General features: G+C 39.4%; 1 protein-coding gene across 2 annotated transcripts in view; it reads left to right on the top strand.

Moving 5' to 3' along the window:
• Nucleotides 1-20,244, top strand: part of Reph (Regulator of eph expression) — a 124,821-nt gene that overhangs the window by 71,598 nt on the left and 32,979 nt on the right. The window contains exon 4 of one of the 2 annotated variants that reach the window (XM_022067626.2): nt 2,637-2,699. The exons of the other annotated variant lie outside the window; for it this stretch is intronic. Coding sequence (XP_021923318.1) covers nt 2,637-2,699 — 63 coding nt within the window. The remainder of the gene's footprint in view (nt 1-2,636; nt 2,700-20,244) is intronic. 2 annotated transcript variants of the gene reach the window in all.

Raw genomic sequence — 20,244 nt, 5'->3', positions numbered from 1 at the left:
ATCTGGGCTGTGTGAATTCTATTTTTGGATCCGTTATAGTGTTCCGTAATTTCGACGACGTTCAGAATTATTTTTATTTTAATTTTTGATACTTCATTGAAAACCAGTTAATTTTGCTGTGAAATTTGAGTCTAGACGGATGATTACATGCGATAGTTTCGGGTCTAACGTGGATTTTACAATACATTTTAATCTTGTGTCCCCACTAACCAAATGATACGAACTGGTGGCAATGCATGTCCTCTCAGAAAGCATGTTTGTTGCGTCTTATCGGAATGCGGAATACAGAGCGTATCCTTGTTTATGTAGCAGTACACAACGAGACTATTGGTAAGGTAACTGTTCGGATGATTGTAGTGTTGCCAACTTACGTAAATATAAAATAATCGGAACAGTAATTCTCTTGCTGGAAAAACAGAGTTGAGTCCGTTGCTCTCACTGTCAATGCAACGTTTAAACTGGTTTATGTAGCTGACTGTACCTGCCAGTATGCATGTTAAGTCGGGAATGAACTGCAGCGAAGAATACATTGTAATAATAGGAAGGAGAAAATGTATCTCGTACAGCCAAGATCGCAATGGATATTTTCATTAGAATTTCTTTAAGAATTTGGAGGGAGGATTTGATTGGAAGTAAAGCTGACAAACACGTTTCATAAACACAGAAGGTTAGCTTTAAATTTTTTAAATGTTAAGTAATCCTCACTGCACCAGTGTCATAATATGAAATCATCAAATGAAGTAAGATGCTGAAGATAGGAATAAATTTAAAGACACAAGGTCGTCATAAACCTTTAGTCAAAATTCTGAAATTTTAAAGACTTTTCGTCACATTTATGCAAGTCTTGGCGCGTACGTCCGTCTGTATTGCAGCACGCAATGACGCTAAGCGTCATTAACACGTCTCCGTTCTGTTGAAAATGAACACAACAGCACTTACGATGCACGTATGTACGTATGTTTGTTGGATGTATTAATTTCGATTGGATTTACAATTCATGATCCGCAGGGTACATGTGGTTTGCAGAGGATATCATAGTTTGAATGATTATCGAGAATCCACTACGTGTTTCGACCTCGATTGTTCATCTTCAGGTGGTTCTCCTTAAGTATTTGAAACTAATGGATATGACTGCAAATTAGTAAACATCTTTTCTATTTGCCGACGTCACCACGTATTGGGCTGTCTTTAGACACTTGCCAATTTTAGTAGAGAGGTTGTTAAGTAGGCGTAGTTACCGGTGGAAAGCTGTGGGCTCCATTCATGTGGCGAATAGTCAACTGGCGATGTTTAAACGTAGCCGTGAAGTTCATGAGGAAAGGCCAGAGTTTTACAAATTAATTTCGCGTCTCAATTAAAAACACAAGTCGTCTCCCTTACAAAGATCAAGGTGCATCGTGCAACTTTTTTTAGATGATGGTTTCTTAATGTACTTGGATAAAGTAGATTTTTTGATTAATTAACATAAATATGCCTGTGAGGAGAACCAAAATGTGTACAAAAATTTGTTTCGAGAGCCTGACGGGAAAAGACCTAAGCGTGGATGGAGGGATTTATTTGAAAATGACTCTTTGGGAAATTGGGTTAAGAGGGTGTGGATTGAATTTATCTGGCTTATATACGGACCTGTGACGGGCTCTTATGAATACGGCAATGAATATTTGGATTTCATTTTATGTGATAGAAATGCCTGCGGCTTTGTGATGGCTTCCATCTTTTCTGCCTTTCCTTTGTTTTGCATTGTGCCTAAATGTGTTAGATGCGATTTACCGTCAGTAATCTGTGCGATATTTATTTTGTTACACACTGTAGTTCCTTAGCTTCAACAACCTGTATTGTACAGAGGCGTTCTGTGACTATGAGTTCACTGTTGGATGATTCAGAAACACTACAACAGCGCCTCTATGTGAGGTGTAGAGAGACAGAGATGGTAGCTGTGTATGTTTTGGCGTAGTTCCATTGAGATGGTCGTGTTTGCTGGCAACACCCCAACATGCCTTATGGTAAAATAAAATGAAAAGTGAAACAAGAAGAAGAAGAATAAAGATTGGAAATAGGGTGTTCCACAAGGGTTGGTACTGTTGGATAGCAATTTGTTGAGGATGATGTATGGTTTATACCCGTCTGGATGTAAAGCGATTCATCGATGTTTTGACTACGGAGAGGCGTAGGTAGGTAGATGCATGTAAGACTGATTGAATAGCGCCCAAGGAATAGATGAAGTTTATGTCTGTGTCTTCTTGGAAAGACACGTGTCTCGAATGCAAATTCATAAAATAAAAATCTTGATCTGTTTGCAGGATGGGAACAGATTTCAGAACGCATTAGGGCTGTTTTGAAATCTGTACGTGGTTTGGGGGGGGGGGGGTTCCCCCACAAAAGACGGGAGAATTTTTGATCGGACCATCAATTGTTATACGCCGAGTTAAAATTTCGAAAGGATGCATTGGTTATGTGGGTGGTTTTTATGCTGTCTTGAGATGTATCATTTACCTGTGCTTCAGTAATTCGCAAGGGTAAACCGAGCCATTAGCTTCTGTTAAAGAATTTTGTCTGCGACACCAGACCACTTTTTAAAATCACGGAGTGCGTGTTAGAGTTATTGTTTTCACAGGGTTTTTTTTCTGTTTTTACAGGTAAGTGAAGAACATGGTGTCTCTGCCCGTACAATTTGTTCGAATGTCTCACTTCAACTGCCAGTAAGTCATTTTGTAGTAATCTTAGTAGTTAGAAATGCACGACCTACATGCATGGTAATTATAGCTAAACCTGTCCAAGGCGGAACCTTCATTAAACGGAAACTTCTCTTTATCGGAAAATTTGCGAAGAGAAGCTTTGTATTTCCTGTTCAATAAATGGTAACTGTTATTACAGGTTTTATTGTAGGCCGATGTTCTGAGCCAATTGAATTGAACCCACACCCTATTTGTATCGGGCCCAGTTTGCGCTGTGGTCTCCGACGTGACATTTCAGTTTGAGGTTATGTGACTAATTAATTTGTAATGTCCCCCATGCGTGCTGTATATCCCACCCATTAAGAAAGATTTGGTTTAGCAATATATTAATAAATTACGTGTTAGCTAGCGAATTTGTATATGCCAGCTCATGGTAAGGTTAGGTCGGGCTTACTTCATGTTATAAGCTCCGTCGGATTCCCCAGACCCCAAGTGTAGTTGTTGTCAAATATTAAGATTTTTGTCGTCCTGGAAATGTTTGTGATAAAATATTTGTTAACAGTTTAAAATGCAGTGGAAATTAAATGAGTCACCTGCTTCAACAGTCTTAATTTTGTATTTATGGGGTTTGTATGATTTTCAACGTTAAAAATCGATTGGTTCCTTAAACAGCATTAATAAGTTGATGTTAGTAACGGTGAAGTGTAGTGTTTTCTTTTCGGTACGGACTGAATTATTAAATAATATTTAGGCGAGCTTCTGCTTCAGACGTAGATGCATAAAACATGAGAAAGCTCGTCTCCTCGCACCCGATTATGTTTAATGCTCTGTGCGACTATTTTCTTCCTCATTAAGAGCGCTCCATACACACAAATATCTTTCTGCCCTGTCTTGCAATGGACCTGTGCCAGGAACCTACCTCTCATCTTTTCACTGATGTCTTGGCCAGGTTCGTTTTAGTTCGGTACATTCGAGTATATGATCTCTTCTGATTCTAGAGAAATGTAGACGGGACGTTTTAAAAATAGAGCAGGAAGAAAGTAATTCTTTACGATAACACTTTTCGTAAGGTTAGGCGTGATGTTTGTACAAAGGGGAGATGATGACGGCTTACAAATATGATTTTTTTTAAAGGCTGTCAGAACTAACAGATGCGTCTGCCTCTCCCTGCTTATGTTTAACAAATCATACGTCATTCTGTGACGTAGTATTTTTCAGATCCAAATGCTATGGTGTTAATGGAACAGAATTTATGAAACTTATTTTTAAAAGGATCCTTCTCGCAAAAAACACTTTATTACTGTGCGTTACGTATTAATAGATACGCAACATTCAAATATTCGTATGTTAAGATGCAGAGATGTTTATTCTTCATCGATTTATCTGGAAATAAAGTAGATTTAACTGCTGTTAACACTTAAAATTAAATTAACGTAAAATGTTAGAAATTTTAGTCTTCCAGTGGTCGTGTTTAAATGTCTATCGAGTGCACGTATACAGTACGAAGGTAAGGATCTAAAATATTTATGGAACACAAATGAATGGCATTATGAAGTTGGTTTTGGGTGTTGATTGAAATCCGTTGAAGTGTCCTTTCATATGGCACTAAGCATGTCGGGCGTGATACGTAATTCATGTGCCAGAATCGAGATTTATGGGTCTTTCATGACGTCTCCCCCACTAACCCTGTCGAGGATTAACTAGTCCAGCAAAAATACCTCGTTAGTGTGGGGCTTACTGCTTGCGAGACTGTGTTGTTTGATGACCGAATTCGTAATTTTATACACCGATTTTATCCTGTCACGTCTGATTCGAAAGCTTTTGAGTCATGGATATTGTAAACTGTGGTACTGTACTAGTTTGTGTATCAGAATTCGATAATGGTCAGGTCGTTGAAATCCTGGTGTTGAAGGTATTCTGTTTTGATGTTCGGTCGATAGATGTAATGGCTTAAAAATGAGCATATCGATATCGAAATTCGTTACAGAACAAAACGTCCTACGCTGCGAAAATGCCTGCGATTTCTGTATGCAGAATGTGAGCGTGATAGGTTACAAAATGTCATGAAAGCGTCGTATTTCAACTACGTGGTTCAACGTGTTTCAATGCTACGGACTGACTCTTAGTCAGGCGAAAATGTTTTTATGAGGAATTTCTGCTTTATATAACGAGGAGGCCGGAATTGGCCAAGAAATGGTCCCAACTCCCTGACAGATGAAGTCCAAATATTATTATTATGGCAGTCGTATGAAGAGATGCATTGACCCACGTGGTCGTGCTCAGAATGCGTGAAGGAAACGGAACACTTGGAAAAGCCGGGCGTTGATGGTAGGATAATATTAAAATTTATATGAGAAAATCGGGTTCCATTAAAGGGCCGGTAACTTTTTGAGGAGCTGAGGGTCTGATATCTTAATAAGGTGGTCTCTGAATCTGTCACTTGTTGAATTAAGTAAACGTTGGGATTTTGCTCTTAGCCCGGTGGATAACAGTGGGTGATTCGTTGACCAGTCGTTAGGAGCAGGAGAACGTTTATCAAGGAGTCTGTAGCCATACAGATGTTCCTTCGGGATTCATGCTGTTCAGCAACTTCCGAAAAAGTTTGATACTGTCGTCCCATGTATCCGTAGCGTAGAATTCTACTATTTGATTAGTGAAGATGGTGCCTGTGTTTTATCAGCGTTGTTCTCGACGAAGTAATTGTAATTATCTTAATTGCCGTGTGTCCCAGATAAGATAGTCATGCTGGAAGATGCAGGCGTGCATCTAAACAGTGACAAAGTGTCGAAAGTGTAATGTCCAAATCTGTACATGTTCTTGGTGGGTTTGAGGATTCCAAGGCGACGAGATTTCTTGGATGCAACATTGTGTAGGCTGGTAGGTATTAACCAACACTTCACAGGAGTTGACTGCCTCCATCTTCAGGGTGTTGAAAGTGTAGTTGGTTAGTCACAGACAAATATGTAGTATTATTGAGTAGTAAGACCATTTTGTATTGGTACACATGTACGAGACAGTTGCAGGACAACATTCTCGGTGGCGGTAGCACTGGCTACGTTTCGAATGAAGGTAACAAGCGAGGCTGTCGGATGAAATCGTGCCTTTTCTCTAATGTGGTCCATCGTCCTCTCTTACTGATCAAAGTAGCTGCTTGCCTCTTTGGGAGCAGTTGCTAAGATACAAAGAAACCTTTTTGTGTTGTACAGGGTACAAAAGAGCTGTTGGTCCGGTGTAGAAGTGATGACTGAGGCATGATTACGTTTATTTCTAGCAATATAATCCCGGGTTTCAAGTTTCGCTTGTCACCACCAGAGTGGGCACTACGAAGCCGTCTAACCGGCTTCCCTCCGCCTCAGAACTCCTCAACGGGCGTTGCACATGGCATAACAACATTAGGAAACCATTCCTTACAGAATTACTTCTCTGGTGCTGTTTGGGCACTTTTTACGACATCAGATTTGGTATTATGTAACATTTCAAGTAGTGACTTATATAACGTATTTAGTCGGATTTGAGGTTTTCACGGCGGCGAAGTCCGGAGATGGCCGTCTTCTAGGTTGTTGCGTCGTGAAGTCTGGTAGTTTACCAACGTTTTGAGGGCTGTGGTGATGGAGGTAGCAGGAACCTCTGAAACGTCGGTAAACTACCAGACTTCACGACGCAACAACCTAGTACTCGCTTCTTAAGAAATTAAATCACACAGTGGAGATTGAGTTATGTTGTAAGTTTGGGTTTCTGTTGGCGTAATTGTATTGATGATTATGATTGAACTTGTCGAATAAGCAGTCGCGTTGAACCGAGAAGGAGTGACCCTCAGCTTAGTGGTTGGATTGCGTGCTAACAAGTTCTCACCATGAAACAACAGAATGGTATGAAATGTTAACATAGAAAATGTTTTTCGGAAATCACCCCAAAATTTTATTAGTGTATTTTGTATTCAGGGTTTCAGAGTTACGAACTGAACTGTTCGCCACTTACCGGAAATCTCTTTACCTGTAGCCTAGCGTTGTGATATTTCATACGGACGTTGTCCACTGTTTGTTATATAAAATTTTTCGAAGACGGTGTGTTCATTTGCAAATGAAAAATAATATGGCGACAGTATCAGATGACGGAGTGCTTTAACCAAAGAATCACCCCATCTGATCTGATGTTCCATAACCGCTAGATCATATAGTGGTTTTTAATAACCTATTAATAATTTACAGAAGTCTTGGTCATAGACAGGCTGCTATCTAAGGGATTTACCCAAATTCACTGTCACACACTCTCATTTGTATCTCGTTACATATCTAGCCCCTAATGCAGAATAGTGTAACGTTTTATGTAAACCCCATCGGCAAGTTCTTTTTGTTCATGGTTTCATATGATTCTCAGATCAGAAAGGGGCAATTTATTCCAGGAGCATAAACCATCTACCGTTTGCAGTGGTGACACGTTGTGTTTTCTTTGCGGTACGAACTTAATTTTTAAACACTATTTAGACGAAGTTTCGACTTCAAAGGGTTAGGTGTCTGTTATTAATTCAAGCAGCCTTGGCATTGAGAGACATTAGAGTACAGACTAAGAAGGTTATGTGCAAGTTTTGTTTTTGTTGCATTATTTTCTTGTTCGCAAAGGAATAATATCGTACTCGTACGTCTATATGTGGAAATGTGATGGGAGCTATTCTTCAAGTTCAGCTCTGCCCTGCAGACATTCCAACTAAGGAAAAGAAGTCTGCTCGTAAGTGAAGGAGTTCTGTACTTTAGTTTCTTGTCAGCTACGCGACTTGCAGTTTGAACGGAAGATAACTTCTGTGAATTGTCAGCCACGAAATGAACGGACGACTAGGTTTCACGTATTAAATTAACAGATGTTCTGGCTGAAAATACAAATGTGATTTATGGATAAATTCCTGTGGAAATTCTAAACAGGCCTATAGGGGGGGGGGGGTGCCAGGAATGCAAAAAATGGCTACTTCCGCCTTAGCTTGAAACTTGGCTTATCAGTTGGCAAGCCGTTACTGCATCCCTGTACGCACTCTTTATTAAATCAACTGTATCGGCGTAGTTTCAAACTTCAGGACCTTCCGTTCTGTCTTGTTCCATGCTGTTAAAACGTCACAATCAACGTGGTCATTTCCTTTGAAAATTATCTAAAATAAACGTTGCCTGGAAGGTGCTCGACTGCTCTCGAAGAATTTCACTGAGCAGTCTGCATAACAGTCGTATCGTTCTCACGGTGTCTTCTGGTATGTAGCGCCGTTTATTCTGGTAGACGTTTACTAACATTTCAGAGGTTCCTGCTGCCTCTGTCGTCAGGGATCATCGTGCTTAGTGATGCTGTATACTAGCCGCCTTGAGAACGTGAAATCTCATCTAGTAAATCAGCTGTTTGAAGACTGAGAAAAAAACAGCGTTTCTGTTGAGACGATGTTTAATTTTTTATTTAATTTGGATTTTGAAAAAGATTTTATATGTTGGTGTGTAATTATTTGCGTAGGGGTGTTATCGTAAACGTCAGATTCATTACTACTACAGATGATACGGAGTGTCTAGCAGCTTGTACGCTCTTTACTATTCCTGTTTGTCAACAGTTGCTGTTAGCTCGACCTTCTAATGGCTCAATGTGAACGGGTGGAGTGCTTCATAAGCTGTGATGTTGCCAAGAGCGTGTGTGAGCATGAGCTGAGCAAAACAAGATAAAGTTATCCTTCTGCTGTTAGTGGAGGACTTGTTGTTGACTTCAAATGCTATCCCATTTATTGTTCTGACGTACGCTGTGCAGTGTTAAGGTACTAGCGCGATGTCGCAGTAGTAACGAATTGTTTACCACGCAAAATGTCTGTTGCGTCCAAATAAAACTCGTAGTCACGTCACAGCTTGTCTGAAGCGTGTTTTGTAACATTGCACATGCATTATGTAATATTAAGAAGCTACGCTCATGCGTCACAGATCTTCTTCAGAGACTAACGGAAGATGAGGTGATTAGGGAATTCCTAACCTTTTTATGGAACCGAGGCGTTTGTTACACATTTCCGAGGCCGCGTGGTCATTTTACGGTCGGGATTTGTTTTACCTGCAAAACTTTAGATGTCATTTGCTTTAGTAAATATGTTTGATTTTATAACTCATTTAGTAATAGTAGTAAGTTTGTTTCAACAGTTTTAAATTTGGTCTTCTCAGGAAGTTGTGATGTGTTAAGGCAGTGATATTCAACCTTTTTTGTTCGCGTACCCCCAGATATAATTTTTCTTCAACTTTGTACCCCCAAAGTTGTTGGTGTATAATTCAAGTTATACATAGTATATAATCTACATCTAAAATAAATTAAAAAAATTACATTACTGATTATTCAGTGTTTATCATAAAATAATATATAATTTTTAAGATGATTTCTGTCTTCTGGGTTATTGCGCTGTGTAGTCTGGTCGATGTTAACCAACGTTTCAGAGGTCATACTGCCTCCGTCATCAGGGCGATGAGTATGAAGATTTCTGTCTTCTGGGTTGTTGCGCTGTGTAGTCTGGTCGATGTTAACCAACTTTTCAGAGGTCATACTGCCTCCGTCATCAGGGCGATGAATCGCCCTGATGACGGAGGCAGTATGATCTCTGAAACGTTGGTTAACATCGACCAGACTACACAGCGCAATAACCCAGAAGACAGAAATCTTCATAATCACCGCTGTGAGAACCTCAAGTCTTACACTGATATTTATTTTCGCACATTTAGGTCTCAATTTTAAGATTAATTATATAAACTGCACCCCAACCCCCCACACCGTAGTGAGAACAAATCCTTTAACAGAAATCTTTTATGCCATGTTACACGTGATGACGTATTCGCAACTTGAAAGCCGAAACAGAACAGAAACTTGGTCTGGGTTGACTGATGATAATTTTGATCATTCTGGCGTGAATTACAGCGATTGAACATTTATTTACCGTTACAGCCCTCACGAGTATAGGCGGATGCAGTCTGAACCATGGTACACTTGCCTTGGGCTGCTCGAAAATACAACACAACAGACTTGGCGTTTGTTCCTAACCGACTGGGTAGAACACGTTAACATGCAACACTGGCGCATTGAGGAGTGGAGTGGAACAAATCTCAAAATGTCGGCACTGGTTTTCAAAGTCTCTTACACATGACCTATGGAAAACCCCTTATACTGATATGATGCGATGGCTTACAGAAAACAGCTTCTGAAAAACTCAGCGGAGAATGTAAAAAGCTTTGTTTAGCGCGTCGACCGTCCTCTTTTGCTTATAAAACTTTTTACACCTGACTACACATATTGCAAAAAAAAAAAAAAAGTTCGTATGCCGTCCGCTTTATCAAGCAAATCAAATATGGCAGACACACACAAAATATCCATAATTCATATATGGATAGTTATCATGTCGTTACCTTGCCGTCATGTAAAACGGCGTATATTCAACGCGTTACAAATATAATATCTCTGGTAGGAGTGCAGATATTTGACAGTCTATTCGCGTCTCATGGAAATCACATTTGGGAACAGTTACGCCCAAATACGGTTTTATGGGGCCCACGACTGATTCGAATCTTGAACGGGATGGGGATATATGATTGTGTTTTGTTTATGATTCGTGCTTTATTTAACGATAGTATCAGTAGCTGGTCATAGCCACGGTGGTCTAGCGGTTAGAACGCTGGCCTTGTAATCCTGGGGTCTCGGGTTCGATTCCCGGCGGTGCCCGAATTTATAACTTGTGTTGGGCAAGGCCGTGGTCTAGGCAACACGGAGTTTTCCTCCGTGGCATCCCAACAATTACTCCATTCACACACACAGAAGAAGGCAATGGCAAACCACTTCTGGATCATCTGCCAAGAACGTATATGAACAGGTCCCAGTCCGAGAAAAGGATGGAAGGATCCTGTTCATATGGACCTGTCGTCAGACAGAACACTAAATAATAATAATAATAATAATAAATAATAATATCAGTAGCTGAGTCTAACCAAAAAAGTGTCGGATGATAGCATGATTCACGAACAGTGATTTGGAAAGGACGTGGAAGGAAGTGGTCGTGACTTGACTTGAAGCACTATCCCAGAATTTGTCTGGAGGAATTGAGGAAAATCACGAAACTCTCGGCCGAGCTGTTTTTTCATCCTTTTTTTTATTTTATATAAATATGAATCGAGTTTCACGGAGATGTGAAATGACCGTTATTGTCGTCCGAGAAATTTTAGTGAAACCTTTCCTGTCAGATTTCATAACAATTCCTCTCAGCAGTTCTCTAGTTGTTACGTGCTTGTAGCTGGACGGACATGGCTAAGCCGAGGCTCTTTGTATCGTTCTGAAAGCACCAAAAATTCCCAGTTAGAATGTCTGTACGGACAAAGTTATGGCGTATCGTTAACGCTAGTAGATATTCTGGTTGGTGAGTCACGGTTATGATTATGATTATGTCATTGCTGTTTAAATGGGATAGACACCATTTTTTCCCTAACTAAATGTACGATTAAACAGCAAAAAAATATTAATTCTGTCTGTAAACAAAGAAATTTAATTCTTTAGACCGACTGCATTTGCATTTCGTGGATCCATTCATTCAGAGCGTCCACTGACGTTTCGGGTTGTGAAAGATCATGGTAAAGTCGTTATAAATTTATAACATTTTATGGGCTTAATTATGCCCCCTGTGTAAATTTACAAATGGTTTCCAGGTCGCTGGAGTTTTCCCTACTTCCGAGTGCAGTTGCACGCGTAAAATTCTGCTATCTGTGTTTCTGATTTAAACTGTTTCAGAGCGTTGCAATATCGACAGTCGTGCCACTGGATTGGATACTTGGGGGTTAAATACATCATTAATTCTAATATAAAGCCACGAAACACAATGTAAAGAAAAAGATAGAGGGGAGTGTAAAATCGACTCTGACTTGCGATTGTTTCGACTTCAGGAAGGGGGTGGTTTAGTGGCTATTGAGCACGGTCATTAATTTCAAGTGACAAGAGATGGAAGCACTGTTGCCTGTTAGGTTAGGTTATACACAGTAACGATCCGTTTTAACAGTTCCCTCGATGTAACGAAGGGAATGCAGACCTCTTCCGAAACGCCAACACTCATATATTCAGGAATTAATTGGATCGCTATTAAAAATTCATCGTTTTTCTCTGTCTGATAATAACAGCTTCTAATGGACGGCTGAAATGGTTCTTTATTCCAAAAGTTTTTGAGCCTCGTTTCAATAGTTACGCAGATGGAAATATTCTCATTTTTTTTTACATTCGTTCTAACAAATTTCTACTAAGCTTCTACTTATTGTAATGGGCTGGTCATGTAGAAATACCGTGAATAGAATTCCACGAAAGACGGGGAATTTTTTTAACTAGCGGAACCTTTGTTAGCTTAGTTAGACGTGCAAACACATGAGGTGGATGTTTTCATTAGACGCTGCATGGAAGTGCTGGCGTAGAACAGTAGAATACGCCTCATCATTCATGATTATTATCACATTCCATTAATACGGTTGACACAGTGTCTTTATAAGTGGTAAATTCATGAAATTTGATTGAGCGTACAGGGTGTTCTATTTAAAACGGAACCCTATCCCTAACAAAACTGGCTTGAGGGCAACGGAGGAGAGTCTGTTACGCGGGAGTGGACCTGTTTCTGAGTTAAATTTTTTTTATGCAGTGCGTGACTGTTTATCGGATCGCTTTTTAAATGGTACACGCTGTAGTACAATTTATAGTAGGCCTATGTGCCTGCCCAAAATTTCACGAGAAGAAACATGGACGACACGAAAGCCACATTATTTTAAAATGCGGATGGCAGATAACTAAAATTGCAATAGTTTCCATCAGCCGGAACTCTACACAACATTGTTACCCATGACTAATTACTGAAATTACTTTTTTTTTGTCTGTATTTTATTTAACCCATGTGCGTATTGAATACATCTACGGAACTAAAGCGAATCACTAATTTAGCGACTGCACTGGTGGTTTGTATTATGCCATTGGCTGTACTGTACTTTCCAACTGAATCGCGTAGCCGGAAGGTGTTTTGTTTAATAGGAATAAAGAACCGTTAGTGAAAAAACGCAAAAGTTATAGCTTATACGAAAAAAAAGAAAAGAATCTATTACACTCCATGGATTTGATGTGCTGTATCTCCATTGGGCTATGATTTGTAGGCATTATTTATACACGACCAAACGACCTCATGTGTGACGCACACGTGAAGACTACAGAAGGCAGTGGCGTTTAGCGGAGCGGTGCAGAAACATTGAAGTAGTCATGATGAATTAATTTCTTTGGGAAAAATACGCCGATGATTTGTTAACTTGGTTTCTTGAAAGTCATGTTGTTGGAACTTGCAGTATTTTGTTTCTGATTTTGTTGTTGACAAAGATTGATTGATATTTAGCAGGTAGCTATTCCGATTTGTATTTAGCGATTTTCCTCAGTTTCTACGGATGAATACTAGGATGACATCTATAACACGGCTTTGTATTTTAAACGCTTTCAAATTACAATTAATATGCATCGTACCTTTCTCATACGAACCTCGTAGTAGTTTGAGGAACAAATTTGCTTGCGTTATGAACGTTAAATTTAATACGCCCTCAAATATAATATTGAAATATTTGCACAAAAAAAATCGTGATTTTTTAAATATTTTTAAAATTTTTGCACCTGTTTAAAAAAATTTTGTCCCTGAATTTATGAATTATAAATCGATGAAGCTGAAAAGTTATGTTGCCTACAACTCCCGTCACAAACATACACTTAAAATGATTTCTTTGCTGTAAAGGGTTTAAATATTATCTGCCGAGTATAAATATCTGAATAGCCACCATTAATTTGTTAGTTGTTGAGAGAAACAGTGACTCATGTTCCCTTTACGTAATATGCTGATTTTTCTTCTGTTGTTTGTATGAGCGCAGAGCAAACTCGCTGAATCATCAAGAACAGCAGTATCATCACGCTATAGCATTTCATTACCAAACTAAGTAGTTACGACAAGTTGCTGGCATATTACTGCGACCAGTAGCAGCACAGGGTTGCTGAAAAAATATGTCTCTTAACGCCCTGACCCAAGGTTAGAGCTTTCACCGAAAGTCGTCTTTGAGTAGCTAATACTCCTGCTCTATATTCGGGAGGTGACAGGTTCGAATCTCGGCAAGGCTACTCGCATGGGCAATTGCTTAGCAACCAGGATGACGTCTACTCCAGTGTCACACAGTTGGAAAAGCGCCCTTGCACAGAATGTCCCACTAAAGACTGATACACACTCATTGTCGAAATAAAGACATTGTAATGAACAAAACTATTATATACGTCAGTACTGGCGCTTAGCAAATTAGAGAATCTAGTGTTCAGAATGGCCACCGTTAGCCTCGTGGCGCAGTTGACAGCGGCCACTAAAGTCGTTGCTGTGTGTACATCTTTTTGGAACACCTGGTGCAATAAAAATATTCGATTGTGTTCTTCCGCATTATTAAATTAGCTTTAGAATTATAAAGATTTTCATGAAACAAGTTCACACAGGAGTTAAACACATGGAATTGTTACGGTAAGAAAACGTTTCCAAATATCGTTCGTACAGTTTTCAATCTCTCCACCTCAAGATGTCTCTGATGTTTGCTGTTACTGAAAGAAGACGCCATTTTGCTAACTGTGGTAGAAGATTCCTAATATTTAAAACTGTTAACACTAACGCACTTCGCTGGAACCTGTTTTGACGTCAGCACAGTCAAATTCATGAAGCTTTCTAAAGAATAGAATGTTATACTCGTCGGATATATTACTATGAATAGATCGAGGATGAGACGGGCTTTGCATTTAGCACGCATGGGAGAGGTGGTGAGAAATGCGTGTTGATAGGAAAGACCGAAGGAAAGAGACAGCTTGAAAGACCTGGATGTAGATGGGAGGAATATATTTTGAAAGCAGCCTCTCATGCCGGATTTATTTTACAAGTTTTCACATCAGACTTTCGATGATTTTTACGTGCATACGTGGTCCAGCGTTACTTTTGACAACCTGTACAACAAAATCTTGCATGAAATTTGTGTGCACGTACAGTTCGTGTTAGGAATAATAAACGTGACCTTGTAAGACGTATATAACGTAGGTTAATGCTGTTAGTGTTGTGGTAGTAATAAATAGAAGCCATGTTTCTTTAGCAACATGTCCATGTTACTTTTAGAACTGGCTTAAGTTATGCAACCGACAGGATTTTTCGATTGATATTTGGTAAATGTTATTTTGATATAACATCGCGTTCTGCGTGTTGTTGATAGTAGCGAATTACAATCACAACAGTCTTTCCTCTTATCATTTTTTTGTCCAATAAAATTAAAAATTTCTGTTTCGCTTAATTGGAAACAAATAACGGAATTTCTTTTGAAGTTTGATCTTTTGTTATTAAACTCTCCAATTTACACCAGTCGCAGTTGTCAAAATTAATTTCTTTTTCCAAGTTCTGGGGAGGGAAGGAGGATACCGGATACATCGAGTTCATGAGATGCCTCTGATATTTCATTAAGTTAAACAGGGAACACGACGTATTAAAAGTTGCTTATTCAGAAGGCGATCTGCTAAAGACTTATTTTATGCAAAACACAAAACGAAAATTATGGATCGCCGGTGTTTCAATACCACCATAGTCACCTTCATATCACTTTCAGACTGCAAAGATTTATGTTATGCACTTTCCACACACTTCTACTGCGTCATCGAGGTACAGACATACAGGGTGATTCACAAGTCCCAGTGCATTGCTGAAGGAAGTTGTTGGGGAGATCATTTTTAGTAGAAAATGTAAAAAAAAAAATTCCTCCACCGTTTCCTAGCTACGACATTGTTCACTGATGTCGCTTTTATTATTGTGATTGTCGATTTTTATAAAACTGAAAGATTTTGTTTCTGCGTTATGTCAATTGATTTCATGGTTTGCAGTGGATAATAAAGCAAAATCTGTCCTTTGTGGTATTTTTGAATCGTCAGAGTACTTCTGTCGAGTGCTTTTCCGTTCGTGTTATGGGGACTTGCCGGCCTTGTAATGGGAATTATTGTCCGAGTCGGATAACTGCACTTCAACTGTTTGTACTTTACGAACTCTCTCAGCGAGTAGCTCCCGTTAAACGATCATATTGATAACAAGAGACATCAAAATAAAAACATCGCCCTTGAAAACAGTTGCGATTATGGATTACGATCTCCGGCAACCTCCTAAATGTTACGCTAGAGTTTTGGAACATCCTGTATATTTATCCCGCACAAACAGAAGACATTAGCAGCTTTATCAACAAAATGTGTTTGCTCATGGTGAACCCGCAGTAGTTAACGTGTCTGGACCTTCTTTCAGATAATGTGAAGCAGATGTTTTTTCTTAATACTTTTTTATGATAAAATGCGGAAGGCAACCTGTAATTATCTGGTTTACAATTTATCATGTGTCATATCTTGGGACCGGTATAGTTCTGCGTCACAAACAAGTTGTCTTTATGGGGGTGTCTAAATCAGGGTCATTTGCATGCAGATTTTATCGCAAACCCGAAACGGACACGGCTTCCGAGCGATTAGTACGCCTGCTTCGTATTTGTGGAGATTACAGGTTCAAATCTTGGACCGGACACCGGCTACACTCATTGAGACTTGATGGATTTCTTCAGTCACTCCAGACAAATGCTGGATCAGTGTCTTATATTGGACCACGATATCGTCTTCCGTATGATTTCCAATTCTTTGCTTGTTAATAATTCTGTCATTCGACCCTATAGAGTGTGTGCCACTGACAGCGTCGTTTAATAACCACACGCATATATATATATATATATATATATATATATATATATATATATATATATATATATACACGTGTGAGATTTAAGGTTCTCACTGCAATGGACGTGAAGGTAAACCGCCTTCTGTGAGGTTGCGCCGTGCAGTCTCGTGGAAATTAATCGACGTTTCAGAAGTTCGTACTGTTTTCATGATCAGGGCGTATGTCCCTGTGTTGTCTATCAGACCACGCTGCGTAAAATCCAAATAATCAGTAATCTTTATAAAATAACAAATCTAAAACTTCTTGACGATGGTGAAGAGTCAATTGAATAAAAATTTACTTGGATATTATCCATCGTCTAGTAAAATATAAAACGTAAAACGACGTTTCGGAGATGGGACTCTATCTCCGTCTTCAGGTTCCTACACAGTTGGGCCCACTAGATAGAGCTAATCCCTATCTCCGGACCTCCGGACTGTGTATGAACCTGAAGACGGAGATAGAGTCCCATCTCCGAAACGTCGTTTTACGTTTTATATTTTATATTTTACTAGACGATGGATAATATCCAAGTAAATTTTTATTCAATTTATAAAATAACCCTGAAATCCGATAAAGTGTAGTGGGTGCACTTAACTTGACAGCCCAATCTGTTCGTGTTTTTTGCTCTAAGGAGAAGAATGAACGGGTTTCGAGTTTTATATTACAAGAACTAGGAACGTCGGTTAACGTAAAACGCACCAAAGTGTCTGGTGCTCACAGGATGGTTTTTGTACAATTATTTAAATTACATCGTCATATTATTTATTGCTGTGCTGTATTGTTAACAACATGCCCAAGGCAATTGGATGAAATTTTTCCATGCCCGAAACATTTAATACCTGTCATTCAATCCTTTACTTGTTACTGTCTGTGGTCGAACGTATTTACAACGCTATTTTTAAGCGTTTGGTCATTGCTGTATTCAATCCAATTCTGCAAAGTGACCTCAGACATTCTTGTCTCCTTTTAGGCGCGTTTAACAGCAAAGAACTCCGTGGAGTGGAGTCATTTTTAGACGCTAATAGTTGCTCAGCTAATCAATAAATTTCCCATCTGTTATGGTGTATGAGGGTTTAATATCGTGCTCACAAATGCAGTGAGATGACTACGAGATTATTTGTTTTTTGTTTAGTAAAATCTTAAATGTTGCTTTTGTGCAATGTTCTCAGTTTGTGTGTTTTGTGAAATAAGGCACAATGCGAAGGGATGTATTCAGGCAGGGCACACACAATGCCGAAAGCGATTCGTGCGTGGAGATTAATAAATCACGTCAGAAGAAAATATAAACGTGAGTTGAACCACGTCATGTTATATACACCGAAATATATACGTCGAGTTTATATGTATGTATCAACGGGGCAGAATAAACAAAGAAAACTTCAATAATTTTCTATCCACATCGGCAGAAACGTAATAAAACAACTGATGCTCGGTCGTCAACGAGATACAGAACATTGCAGGTGAATTAACTTTTTTATATAATTTGCTGTCGATGTTGTCAGTGTACTTTTTTGTTGTTTTTTGAGGGGCTTAATCGTACTTCCCCATATTTAGTTCATAATTGGATGAATAGTCTACCAACAGTGTTGATTAAATTCACGCAGTATGTGTACCATCGTGTAGAATCGAGGCCTCATATTTTGTGCAGTAACCTGCGCGTTATTTTAATTTCAAGAACCACAGTCATGTTCAAAAGTCAAATACCGGGACGACTAATCCATTCAGGCTGAGAATGTGTGGAGATAAACCTTCACTCCCCATATACGAGGTGCGATCGGAAAGTTTCAAGACTGTGTCAATAGCGGGCGAACCGGATGCAGTACGAGCTTCTGCCTTTAGGGGGTGCGGCCTACATTCATAGTGAATCAGTGTGCCAGCCGGCATCATCGAATTAGCATTTGTTTCTTAGTTACGGGCGTTTTGGTAGTGCATTACACCGACCCTCCTGCGATTTCGGAATGGCGTGTGCATCAAATTTTGCCAAAGACTCGCCAAAACGGCTACGGAAACCTATGAAATGCTAAAGCAAGCATTTGGGGAGTCCGCAATGGGTCGTGCACAAACTTTTGTGTGGCATTCACGTTTTAAAAATGGCCGAACCTCTGTCGATGATGACGAGCGTTCTGGACGACCATCTTCGAGCACAACGCCCGAAAATGTTACGAAGATTCGGCAGGCCATTCACGAAGATCGACGTCGTACCATCAACGACTTGTGCGACATTGTTGGGATAGGCTATGGGACCTGTCAGCTGATTCTAAAGGAAGAACTCCACAAGCGACGCATCCTGTCTGAGGACCAGAAGCAGAATCGACTTCTCGTTTGTCAGGAGCTCAAAGATCTTGCAAGAACCGACCCCAACTTCCTTTCTAAGCTCCGTATGACTTCTTCCTGTTCCCAAAGATGAAAATTCAGCTAAAGGGAAGGAGATTTGAGACGATAGAAGAGATTCAGGCAGAATCGCAGATGGTGCTTGACAGGCTGACAAAGAAAGATTTCCAGGGATGCTTCCAGGCTTGGCAGCGGCGCTGGGATCGTTGTGTTCACTCCCAGGGGAACTACTTCGAGGGTGATGAATGAATTTAATACCTGAGATAAGTGTACGGGTTTTTATACGCGCAGTCTTGAAACTTTCCGATCGCACCTCGTACTTCTTCATTACTTAAGAGTTTAGTTTAGAATAGTGGTGTCTTTGATATTCATTGTAAACGTTTGGTTTGGAAATAGCAGTGGGATTTGTATGGTGGGAGACTTTAACATATTCAGGTTCATGATAATATTTTTCGTTGCGTTGAACGCTACGATGTGATCTGCTACCCCGTTCTGGTGATCGCATTGGTTAAAATCGAGATGTAACTGTGTGTACCATTTACTTTTAACAATAATTAACGCCATATTTGGTGTGTGTGTGTGTGAATTTCGTATGATTAACTTAGTTGATCTGTACAATGATAAAGTGTGGCGTTTTCTTTGAGGTACGGAATGAATACTTAGATATGATTTTGGTAAATTGCGGAATTCGTGTTCTGTCTGTGTTTTTGTCAGTTGTAGCGGTCGAATCGTTTCTGTGGACTGATGCTTGTTGAATGGAGTCTACGGTATGTTTAAAGATTTTGTTATCACAGGATTAATTGTGAGTCAAATCACGTCTGCGTACTGTGTTCAGAAAGAGTAGAAATTAATAGCGGTAGTTATAGCAGTGTTCTAAATCTTAGTGGTGGTAGGAACAGGTCATTTATCAAAGGTACCTCCAGATAAAGAAGATTCACATCATGATACAGACCTCGTTTAAGATTTGTGATTTAAATTATGAGTGAGAAATTCACGCTACGTATGTACGAGAGTTTCGTCATACTTTTACTAACAGAACATATTTTCGCCGTCTTTGTTTTTGTAATTCTTTTTTCACAAGTCATCTCGAAATGCAAACTAGTGCGCGTATATATTTTTTTTTTTTGAATCTGATTTGTTTGTCATTTGTGACGGAAATGTTTTCGCTCTGGTAATCTTTAGTAAGCACGCATGTAAATTATATAAACAAAAATGATATACAGTCAAGCATAAGACTAGTAGTTAAACGCAACACTGCGTCTTTATACGCCATGAATCCGACGTTGGCGGGCTAAGAATACAAGTGGGTTCAAGGTGCTTGAAATTCCTAATTACTGTAAACAGAAGCTGGTACGCGGTCGCAGTCTAAATAATTGCGGTTTATTTTTATATTTTTATCGAGTAAGGGAAGGGAGGAACGTCCTTGAGTCGGAAAGGTCATCA

This window comes from Zootermopsis nevadensis, unplaced genomic scaffold (assembly GCF_977971745.1).
Source record: "Zootermopsis nevadensis isolate Lab colony 2312 unplaced genomic scaffold, Znev_1.0 Znev_ptg000011l, whole genome shotgun sequence".
NCBI lineage: Eukaryota > Metazoa > Arthropoda > Insecta > Blattodea > Termopsidae > Zootermopsis > Zootermopsis nevadensis.
This window is presented reverse-complemented; position numbering and strand designations above follow the sequence as displayed.